The 12,513-nt window shown below is 41.2% G+C and overlaps 1 protein-coding gene across 4 annotated transcripts in view; it reads left to right on the top strand.

Moving 5' to 3' along the window:
* LOC124787624 (glycerol-3-phosphate acyltransferase 1, mitochondrial) overlaps positions 1-12,513 on the top strand; it is a 401,021-nt gene that overhangs the window by 363,651 nt on the left and 24,857 nt on the right. For all 4 annotated transcript variants that reach the window (XM_047254384.1, XM_047254382.1, XM_047254383.1 and 1 more), the window contains one exon: positions 3,607-3,711. In XM_047254384.1, the coding sequence (XP_047110340.1) occupies positions 3,607-3,711 (105 nt within the window). The remainder of the gene's footprint in view (positions 1-3,606; positions 3,712-12,513) is intronic.

Below are 12,513 nucleotides of genomic sequence, written 5' to 3'. Positions count from 1 at the left end.
ATGCTTCTCAGTTTTATGTTTTCATATCTCATGAACTATGTGCTGTACAATAATAAAATTTTGCAGGTACATTCAGTGGTATATGTGAACAGTGTCTGCAAAATGTGTCATGAAAATAGTTGTAAAGAACTAATAAATTAAAACTTAATACCTAATGTGGCAGTTTTACTGCACGAACAGTGAAAATGTAGTGATCAATAAACTTTTTTCTTTTCATCTTTTTGTAGGGAGTGTCAGCAAGAAAAAGTTTTGTGAAGCTTTGAAATTATGTTTAAAGTTTGTTGCAAGTCATTAAATGCTCTCATTCTCAAACACTGGTTGAATAAAAGATGGCTATTTGCACATCATTTTTCGCCTCCACTCCCACCCCTTCAAGAGATAAGTGGTCCTAAATCACACAGTGATTCTTTCTGGACTGTAAGTGTATGTGTACCAAGTTCGATTGAAATCAGTCCAGTAGTTCGAGGAAATGTGGAACATATTTACATATACTTTTATAGTATGTATGGAGATCTTCTTTTTTTATTTTATTTATTTATTTATTTATTTTTATTATTATTAAATAAAGCCTGTACGGTGCACAAAGTTATACTCAAGTTACCAGCAAAAACCCCATGAAAATTCATCTAGTAGTGTTGGAAATAAGTGTGTTCAGACAAAGAGACAAGAAAATTTCAGTAACACTTAAAATTACAATATTTCTTTTCTTCCATGACCCAGTTTTTTTTTTTTATGAAATAAAACCTGTACATTGCCCCAAGCTATGCTGAAGTTAGCTGTGAAAACCCTTAGAATCCGCCTAGTAGTTTTGGAGACCAGCTTGTTAAAAGACAGACAGATATAATAGTTATAATTTTATTATTAGTGTAGATTTCAGGACATATGAATGCTTCGAAATCTAGTTTGCAAGGTAAAAATCAATCAATTTGCGAAATGACTGAAATGGAGTAAGCTCTCACGAGCAAGCCTGCACTGTGACAAAGGCCACTTTCATCAGAGAATTTTCCTACTCTGTCTTCTGTCCATGAAAAAAATTACAAGGAGTATATTCCTCTAATTAGTACAATAAAAGAGGAATTTCTCAAGCAATTTTGGGTATGCATTAAACCAATCGCAAGCTTTTGAATTATTTTTCGAGTCCATTGCTACTTCTGGAGATGATACTCCTCATAACTTTCAACTGTAATTAATAGATCTACAATGAGAGACAGTTCTTTTTGATAAGAAATTTAACAGAATTTTATCGAAACATTCCACAGCAAGTGTGTCCTCGTCTTCATACTGAATCTGCAAAAATAATTTTACTGTCTTGATCGATATACTTTTGCGAGCAATATTTTTCTTTTATGAAAATTAATAAATCACAGTTAAGAGCAAACATGAGTGATAAAGGATCACAGAAGTTTTGTACAGGTGTTAATCTCATTGTGAATTAGTTGTGATAATTAAACAAAATGGGTCTTAAGTAATACTCTTTGAACTCCTGATTTCTTTTAATAATGCAAGATTTAATAAAAAGCAAATTTAACACATTACAGCGGAAGCAAGTGGCGGAGATGGCGAGGGAATTGCGTGGAGGGGAGAGGAGGTAGCGGACAGCTGGGCTGCCTCTGCATGCACACCATTCACAGTTATCTGCATATGTGCATGTGCACTTCACACAAGCAGTGTTCCTGCCCTACCCTGCATTATATGCTCACTCAGATCATACCTTTAGTTCGGCTACAAACTCTTAGCATATCATTTCCTCTCACCTTAGAAGATGTGAAGCTTTGGCACATTGGTCCAGAAAATAACAGCAAACTAACAGATTTCAACAGATGAGAATAACGGTACAACTACAATTGAGACTTTCTAAGTCACAAAGATCACCAGTCTGACTACAGCTTTGTATGAATACTTTTAATTGACAGCAAAAATGGGAGGAGTTGTGTAAACAAACAGACTGTTTCGTTACAAATTTCTTCCAAATTAATGATGAAGAATATTGAATTATGAATATGATCTGGCTTAACAAATATGGAACATTGTTATCTCCCCACTGCTCACAAAAGATATGTGGATTTGCTACAAAAATGGAGGAAATTGCTTTCAGCCAATTGTTGACATGTTAATCAGATTGTAAATCATATCATGAAACATTGCAAAATTAGATCATATATTAGCTTTACTCTCTCATCTGATACAGTTGACTTATTCAGGAAGCTGATATTGGCACTGTGATAAACGTGCACATGATTACTTCAACATTTTTAGGTAATATACACTCGCTTTCAGACAGAAACAGAACACATTGAATGACTAGAGTTAGGATGTTCATATTCATAAGACACTAACATTAATATGTTCTGCAGAAATTATTAGAATTTCATTCACCTTAGTTCACCATGTGTCCCATTGCCTAGTAGCATATGGTCGACAATGGCCCTGGTAACTTGTTCCATGCATGATGACATCGATGCATATAAAGCACGAATAGCATCCTGTGGTACAGCCATCCATGCTGCATTCAACTGGTTACAAAGCTCATCTTTGGTGGCTGGCATTGCGTCACAATGCTGCACCAAAAAGGTACATGTTCATGCAGCAACATGTGGTCGCACATTGGCTTTCTGAAAAACGACATCTGTGGTCTTGTGCAGAAAGGGTGTGGCTACAGGTCGCAGGATGTATTCATTTAGGTTACACTGGTCACAGTGCCCTGGACACGCACCAACTGAGATTTGTGGTTGTACCCAACAGCATCCCACACAGTAAGACCCTTAGCTGGCACTTCAAAAAGCAATGCACTGTTGCCTGATAGTGTATGTTGTGTTACACTGTTCCACTGTTGTGCCACAGCCAAGGAGGGTGCAGATCTATCCAGCAGTGCCATTCCGATAAGGTGTCGATCTTTTGGGGGTGGTCTCGGTCATGCAACCTGACCCATCTCATCGTGTTCTACAGAATTCAGTGAACCATTCGGCCCACACCCATTGCACTGCCAAAACACTTCATCCCATATGAGTAGCAATTTCATGGATTGATGCATCACATTCTCTTCTCCCAATAATGCACCCTATTTCAAGTTCACCAATTGGACAGTACGGTTCGCGCATACATTTGCTAGGCATCCTGCACGTCTGGTCAAGTCACACTGATCCATTACCTTCGTTTTACAGTGACAACAAGAGCCGCAGGCACATTTTACTAGTAGGTGGTGTTGCACCATGATATTGATGTTGACCTTGAACCCAGGACGACATGGTTGAAATGCTACTCATTTCTGCAGAAAATACTAATGTACATGTCCAGCCTGCCAAATAACTAAATGAGTAAGTAAATCCACCCTCCTGCCTCTCATTCATCCTCTCTTCCCTTTCTTTCATATGTTCCTTATCCACTATTCAGTGGCTGCTGCATATAGTGAATGTTTACATGTATAAATTATATTCCAACTTGTATTTTCCATTAATGTGAACATCTGTTTGTGAGTAGAGAAAGAACAGTGTTTTTAAGATGGCACATTATGTCTAAGAGATCTGTGTTATTTTCTGATTTAATCAAATAATGTTTTGTATGTGTTCACCAACACATAATTTAATTTTTGTATCTATTTTGAAACAGGTATGTTACACAGAAGAGCAGGAGAGGAGTCGAAGACTAGCAAGATACATTTTGCCAGATGATAGTTCTGATGAAGAATTATACACAAAGCCTACACATTATGTGGTATGTTTTCACTTTTCAGGATATAGGCCATAAAGCTATATGGTTTAATCCATCACATTTACAATACAAAATGTTTTCTTTGAATTAAAGTGGTAGTATAAATGTACACACAATTATATAATTGATTAAGTTTTGTAAATCGTTTACTTGTAAAGCATTAAATGTGTATAATACACCAACTTTAACTATATAAAATATGACAAGAACAGTGTACTAAAGAAGTGACTTGGAGGAGGGTGGGCAATTTAGTCAGATTAAAATTCCTCGCACATCTCCTTGGGAAATGAGGAAATAAATTGTTGTTGTTGTGGTCTTCAGTCCAGAGACTGGTTTGATACAGCTCTCCATGCTACTCTATCCTGTGCAAGCTTCTTCATCTCCCAGTACCTACTGCAATCTACATATTCTGAAGTTGTTTAGTGTATTCATCTCTTGGTCTCCCTCTACGACTTTTACCCTCCACACTGCCCTCCAATACTAAATTGGTGATCCCTCGATGCCTCAGAATATGCCCTACCAACCAATCCCTTCTTCTAGTCAAGTTGTGCCACAAATTTCTCTTCTCTCCAATTCTATTAAATACCTCCTCATTAGTTATGTGATCTACCCATCTAATCTTCAGCATTCTTCTGTAGCACCACATTTCAAAAGCTTCTATTCTCCTCTTGTCTAAACTATTTATCGTCCATGTTTCACTTCCATACATGGCTACATTCCATACAAATACTTTCAGAAACGACTTCCTGACACTTAAATCTATACTCGATGTTAACAAATTTCTCTTCTTCAGAAATGCTTTCCTTGTCATTTCCAGTCTACATTTTATATCCTCTCTACTTCGACCATCATCAGTTATTTTGCTCCCCAAATAGTAAAACTCATTTACTACTTTAAGCATCTCATTTCGTAATCTCATTCCCGCAGCGTCACCCAATTTAATTCGACTACATTCCATTATCCTCATTTTGCTTTTGTTGATGTTCATACATAAAGGCCCATAAAAGTAAAAGTTTGTATGGTGTATCCAATAAAGCACTAAAACGTTATGGTCCTATGCAATATATAATATTCTTAGTCACATTAATGCTATGTAAACAATGTAGGAAACGACAGAGTGCTACTTACCGTAAAGAAGACATGTTAAGTTGCAGATAGGCACAATTAAAAGACACTTATGTAAAGCTTTTGGCCACAGCCTTCATCAGTAAAAGAGAAACACATTCACAAACACAAGCAAGCACACCTCATGCACACACAACCGCCAACTCCAGCATCTCAGTCTGGAATGAAACAAACGTATGGAAATGCTAGCAGCAATCTGAAGGGGGTGGGGAAGGGGAAGGGATAACAGTGTATGGGCGGAGAGAGAGACGAACACTGTCTGTCGGAGTGTGCAGGGACTATACTGCCAATAGCTCAGTGTCAGGAGGTTATGGGGCAGGGAGATGAGGAAAAAAGGAGAGGAGTGAGGAAAGACGTGTGGATGTTTTGACAGAGGGCTGCAAATAAACAGGGTGGGAGATGAGAATGGGGATGAGGTGACATGACAGAGGGGGTGGTGACAGTATGCTACCATAGGTTGAGGACGGAATAATTATGAGAGCAGGGAGTGTGTTGTAAGACAAACTCCCATCCAACATAAACTCCAACCCCTGCTTAAAGCCTTATGTCCCTTCCAGAACATCTCCCCTGAATCCATTTCCATCCTTACCTCTATGACACCCTGGTTCTACATTCTCCCCAAAATCCACAAACCCAACAATCCTCAACCCCCCCATTGTGGCTGGTCATTGTGCCCCATTGAAAGAATTTCATTCCGAGTTGACACAAGACTTCCATACAATTCAACAACTTCTTTCACCGACTATCCACCATCCCTATCCCTTACCTTCTGGATCCCTACTCGTCACTGTTGACACCAGCTCCCTATACACCAACATCCCTCAGGCACATGGTCTTACTGCTACTGAACACTACCTTTCCCAACGAACTTCAGACTCCAAACCCAGTACCTCATTCCTCATAGACCTAAGTAACTTTATCCTAACCCACAAGTACTTCTCATTTGAAGGGGAGGTATATAAATGTGCCATGGGCACGTGCGTGGCACCCTCCTATGTCAACCTTTTTATGGGCCTTCTAGAGGAGGCCTCCCAAAACACCAAACCTCTAGTCTTGTTCAGTTTCATTGATGATATATTCATGATCTGGACTCAGACCAAGACTCCCTATCTTCGTTTCTTCACAACCTCAACACCTTCTCTCCATTCCGTTTCATGTGATCCTCTTCAACCCAGTGTACAGCCTTCCTAGATATTGACCGTCTCCTCTCTGATAGCTCCATCTGCACCTCTGTCCACATTACACCTACTAACCACCAACAGTACCTGCATTTTGACAGCTGTCATCCCTTTCACACCAAAAAATCCCTCCCATACATCCTGGCCATCCGGGCATGATGTATCTGCAGTGACAAAAACTCCCTTGCTCAGTGTGCTGAGGGTCTCACCCATGCTCTATCTCCCAGATCTAGTCCACAAACAGATCTCCCATGTCATTTCTCCTCACACCGCCGATACTCCCACCATCTCCAAGAACCAGCCACAAAGGAGTGTCTCCTTCATCACCCAAAAGCACCCCAGACTGGAACAACTGAGCCACATCCTTTGCCAGGGCTTTGATTACCTATCGTCATGCCTTGAAATGAAGGACATCCAACCCGAGATACTTCCCATCCCTCCTAAAGTGGTGTTCCGTCGCCCACCGAACCTCCACAACATCCTAGTCCATCCCTAAGCCATTCCCAATCCCAACCCCTTGCCAGAAGGATCATATCCCTGCTTAATCCACTTACCTAGCACTTCCTATTCCAGTCCTCTCACAGGTTTATCCTACCACATCAGGCCACCTGTGAAACAGCCATGTCATTTACCAGCTCTACTGCAATCGTCACACAGTTTTTTATATTGGTATGACCACCAACCAGCTGTCCATCAGGATGAACAGTGACCGCCAGATTGTGGCCAAGAACAAAGTAGACCACCCTGTGGCACAATATGCAGCTGAACACAACACTTGATTTCAGTGGCTGCTTCACAGTCCAAGCCATCTGGATCCTTTTCTCCACCAAGAGCTTTTCTGAACTGCACAGACGGTAGTTTTCCACTCTCATAATTTCCCGGCTTCCAACTTAAGCTTAGTTTACATGACGACACCAGGTTGCAGGCAACTGCGCCTCTGGCCACTGTGATGCGCGCTGTGCATTTGCGCAGCTTGCTGGTAAAACTAAACACTTTCAGCGTGTTCCAACTTTGGCGACACTAGTTGCATGAGTTTTGAGGTTATGTGTGTTTGTAGAGTGTAGGCAAACTGAAATATGAAGTGGGGAACTGAGAATAATGTTTGCTTTTTGGATATCTATGCTTTGCATAGGTTTTTGTTGTATTTCAGTGATGCTGATTACAAAAACGAGCAAAATATTGCTGCCACTGAGACCTTCATGTGCGATATCTGAGCTGCAGGGTAAAATTTTTTGTTAGGAGTACATATAGGAGCTACAACTGAATTAAAAAAATACAAGCAAGTGTAATTCTAGCTGTTGCAATGCTCTCGTCTACAAGACTAAAATCCCATCATTTGAGTTGGCCAACAAGAGGGAAGGCTATACAAATTCAAGAAGCTACATTCTTTTTTCAGTATTCGTCTATTTAAAACATCGCCGCAATGCTGCCCATTCATGTATGTTAGAATTTTGAAATACTGCCACTGTACAGATCTATCTTCAAGAGAGTAGTTTGCAAACCATTCTCTTCTTAATGCGGCCTGCTTCGAACAATTATTGTTGCTAATGTTAATAATTATTACTGTTAATGTTAATAATTATTGGTATTAATGAAATAGTGACATCGCCAACTAAAACCGTATCTTTTAGCATGCCGAGTGTTCTTGATTGTAATGCACACAATATGATGTGTAATTTCAGTTCTGGCGACAATACTTCATGCATTACAGTACCTTATTTCCTTATTGCATAATTAACTCTATTTAGAACAAACGTGAACAGTTCTGTTGACATTCTAAGATAATTAAAAGAACTTCTTGGATCTTCCGTTACAAATTATTTCAGCAAGGATGCTGAGCAACCTAGCTGTCATCTTCTCTTCATCCAGTCAAGAATTGAAACACGTTTCTTATTTTTTTCTTATGCAGCAATTTCACACAACAAGCTTTAACTCCGTCACAACTCGTGCGATGTGCAGCTGTCAAAACTTTCATTTCAGACACGACTCAGGGACCAACAAAATGACGAAACTGAAGTGTATATTGGTGTCGCCATGTCTACAGTCATATATGAAACCACTTGCGTGCAACTCATTCCACGCAACGAGTGGCGCAACCCAATGTTTGCGTGTAACCTGGGCTTGAGGTTACATACTGTCCCCACACCCTCCATCCAACAGTTTCCACCCCCTGTGTCACTCATCTCATCCCCATTCTCATTAAAGTAAGTAGCAATCTGCCTTTTCCTACATTGTTGTTATTCCTGCCTGGAGTTTCCATTGTTTGATTTAGGCTATGAATTTATGCAACACAGTATACCAGATTACAGTATCACATTGTTGATTCCACTGTAAGAAGCAGGACCTCAGAGTCTTGGTAAGAAAAAAGAACACAGAGATGTCATTAACACTGTGCCAGTCTCTATCTTCAAATCATTTTCCAAACTTCTCAGAAAGATAATGTTTTCAGGGTTTGTCACCCGCATATACAACACTAAGATATTTAGCTAATATTCATTTGAACACCGAAGGGTCACTCTACTGGCATATCTATTTTTACATTTGTTGAGTCTGTAATGATGGTTTTTGATAATTTAATAACACCATTTGTAGTCTTCTGCAATTTTCTGAAGACATTTGATTCGGATAGGCATCACTTGCCTCCAGTTGATTAATGTGTAGTGAAAACGCCAATTATTTCACAAAAGCCTATTAACAAAGCATCTAGATCCTGTATTAAGTGGCAACTATACAGGTATTCTTCAGCCCCATTTATATGGTGCCCATAAGCACCATGAAGACGAGATTAGTTGAATTACAGCATGCACACAAGCATTTAAGCAATAGTTCACTCAATGTGCAATTGGACTGTGAAGAAACCCAAAGATGAGTTTCCACGCTAGGTACTCTCCGCCATGCGCCTCAGAGTGATTTGAAGAGTATGTTTGTCATGCAGTAAAACACATGTAATGACAGAGGTATCAAGCTACATGTCTTTTTTTCTACTTCATTCTCTATCTCCCCCCCTCTCCCCGCACCACACACACACACACACACACACACACACACACACACACACACACACACATTTAGTGATCAATTGCCTGTATCAGTTCTTCCACATCCCAAGGGGCTCACCAGTCTTTGGTGACTATGTGCTTGGCTACCGAGGGCCTCCAGTGTTTGCAGCATTGCTTCCTCCTCCTGTACTGCAAACCTATATTTTGACTATCTCTTACTTCCTGTGATTTTCCATCATATGGTTCTTTTGGTGCAGATCCTGCTCAAACTTGGTTCACAATTTTGGTCTTAATTTCTATTTTCACTCCCAACACTATCTTCACCCTCCATTAAGGTCCCCATTATTGGATCTTACCAGCCATCTTTTCCAAATTTTACGGAAGTGCATGTTGTGGGGGGTCATCAAGTACCTGCACTATGTTAGCACCCTGACCATGCAAGGATCGCAGTGTTGATGTCTGCGCTGCACACTTCTCTTGTATGCCATGGAGTACGTGCCCATTATGACCAGGGCACAGGGACTTCCAGCAATGGCTTATTGGCCAAGTAGCCATTGCTGTGGCTGGGTGGTGCCCATGGAGAGAGCGACCGGTTGATGTGGGTGGCACCATGATGGGATAGTTTGCATGTGAAGCGACTTACACTTTCTCTCTCTCTGGTGGTCATTCAGCCCCAGCACTCACTTCAAATGGAAAGCCCTCATACGATGCAACAAAGTACAATCCCAACGCATTCCCTTTCCCTTGCCACGCCATGGAAGGAACACAGGACTTGTCAACAAGGAGCAATATCCTACCCCCAATACTTGGTCTATACCAGAACTGAAGGGAGCACCTTTTTGGCCACAAAGCATTTTTGTGGAAAACATTGAAGACAAATACAGGGAAATTGCAGCTGATGAAAATTAAGATGAAGAGCTGTTCCTTCCTCATTAAAATGTCATCTCTTACCAAGTCACAAGTGCTGCTCTCTTGTGAAAAGTCGGGTGTCTTTCCCACGACTGTCACTCTCCTCAAGAGTCTCATTGTGGTCCATGGCATCATCTTTCACTGTCATCTTCTTCTGCAATCTGACAATGAGCTGTGGGCCAACTTAGAACAACTGGGTGTGCACTTCATCCATCGTGTCCATGGGGGACCAAGGGAAAACAGAGTTGCAACCGGGGCCTTCATCTTGGCTTTCGAGGGTGATACGTTGCTTGAGAAAGTCAAGATGACGGTCTTTCGGTGTGAAGTAAAACCCTGTGTTCCTCCTACTATGAGATGATTCAGGTATATGAAGTTCGGACATGTGTCTTCCCATTGCACTGCTATTGCTGTTTGCAATGATTGTGGGCATTAGCTGCACACAAACATTCCTTGTGTCCATCCACCATCTGTGTAAACTGCAGCACACTCCACTCGCCCTACTCAACAGATTTCAGGACTATAAGACGCTGGACAAGATCACATATCAAGAGCTCAGTAAAAAACCTATTAGTGTCTTAATCCTAGACAAATGACACACTCTTCCGCTACAGCTGCAACGTTGTCGCCTTTCCTGTCAACAGTGCTTTCCTCTGTTGTGCCTCTTGCAGTGGGCCCTCAGAGCCATCCACTGATATGTGCACCCGTGGCGGTTTGGGCCATTCTGGTACTTCCACCACACCTACGTTGGGAGCATTGGCTTCCCACCTGCGGGGGACACTGGACCCCACCCCCCAGCTGGAGGCACCTCATCCTCCTCCAGCTTCTCTAGATGGTCCCTTGGGACTCTTTTCTTCCATGTTTCCAGCTGGTCCATAGCTAGATGCCAGTGGATGGTTGAAGGAACCACACTCTGCTGGCTGTCGGACTTCTCTTTCTTCCTATGTTTCTGAAACCAATTCAGAGAAACCTTCCTAGTTCTTGTCTTCTAAGGAGAAGGAGGACAGTAAGAAGTCTTCTAAGACAGAAAGTCTGGTGACCCCATGCCACTGGTTTGTGCATATACTTCCTCTGTGTTCGCACAAGGTGGAGATGAAGGTGGCCCCTGAGGCACCAAATCTCTTCAGGCAAAATGGTGCAGAACCTATGTCAGTGGATCCCCTAACTCTCAACCAGTGGCAGTACAAGACACTGAATCATAATATGACCCCTCATGGTCACTTCATGCACACACGGTATGCAGACTGTCTGATCGTCCAGTGGAATTGTCAAATTTTTCCACTACCTGGCTGAGGTATGACAGCTTTTAAGCACTTAACCTGCATTCTATAGTGCCAGCTAGGAAACGTGGTTTCCAGCAACTTGGAACCCTCTGCTTCCAGTCTGTCGAGGTTATTTTAATTATTATACTGACTGTGAGAGGATATCAGGTGGAGTTTGTATGTATGTGCTGGTTTCTTATATACAGTGACCTTACGCCTCTTGATACATCTTTGGAAGCTGTGGCTGTTCGGGTAAGGGCACATCAGGATTTTACCATCAGTAATGTTTATCTGTCTCCTGATGATGTCATGTCCCAGGATGTACTGTCTGCATTACTCTCTCAGGTCCCCCCACCTTTCCTGGTCTGGGTGACTTCAACACTCATTACCCTTTATCCTGGTACATTGAGTACTGGCCATGGTAAAGACATCGAATCTTTACTGGCACACCTCGATCTTTGCCTCGTGAACTATGGTGCTACCACACACTTCAGTGTGGCCCACAGAACTTAATTGGTCATTGATCTTTCCTTCTGCAGCCCAGATCTTCTACCATCTGTCCACTGGAGTTTCCATGATGACTTGTGTGGTAGTGACCACTTCCCGAACTTCCTGTCCCTCCCTCAGCATTGCTCCCGCAGATGCCCACCTGGGATGGGTTCTCCAAAATTCTGATTTTGATGGGTTCACCTCTGCTGTCATCCTTAGCTCCCCATAAATCTGGAAAAAAATGCTACCACTGCTCCTTAAGATTCACAATTTGTTGCTTGAGGGTGGACGTAATCAAAGATATTTTTTTCTGTACCAAATAAGGAAACTGATGACAGTTTACAGAAGAGGAATAAGAGACACACATTAACATTCAAAACATATTATTATGTAAAATATGGTAACTGATTGAAAAGTATTTAGCTATCATTGATGAGTATATGCATTCTGTTGTATTGTGTAGGCCACTAAGAATGAGTAATTTATTTTTACACTTTTTATGTTGCATGGAGCTTGTGAGAAATATAACCTGCTTTTGTGGTTTCTTGATCCATTAATTTAAGCTGTTTACTTTCCTTGCTATTATAATCCTTCCTATTTATTGTTCTGCAAATCTCGCCACCACAACGCACACAATAAACTTTTGAAATGAGAACAGTTTCGAACATGTACGGATAGAGTAATTGTTTATTATAAATCTTTGAAGTGTTGTCTATAAGTTTGTCAAGAAGGTTTTTTTGCATGGCAGTTAATACCTCGGGTGAAAGCATTACCATCTATTCTGTATATGTGTTGGCTGGGATACCCTAAATTAGTAGGCACTATTACAAGTATTCGAGGTGAAAA

Source organism: Schistocerca piceifrons, chromosome 3 (assembly GCF_021461385.2).
Source record: "Schistocerca piceifrons isolate TAMUIC-IGC-003096 chromosome 3, iqSchPice1.1, whole genome shotgun sequence".
Classification (NCBI taxonomy): Eukaryota; Metazoa; Arthropoda; class Insecta; order Orthoptera; family Acrididae; genus Schistocerca; species Schistocerca piceifrons.
Note: the sequence above shows the minus strand (reverse complement) of the source record. Positions and strands in the feature narration are given on the sequence as shown.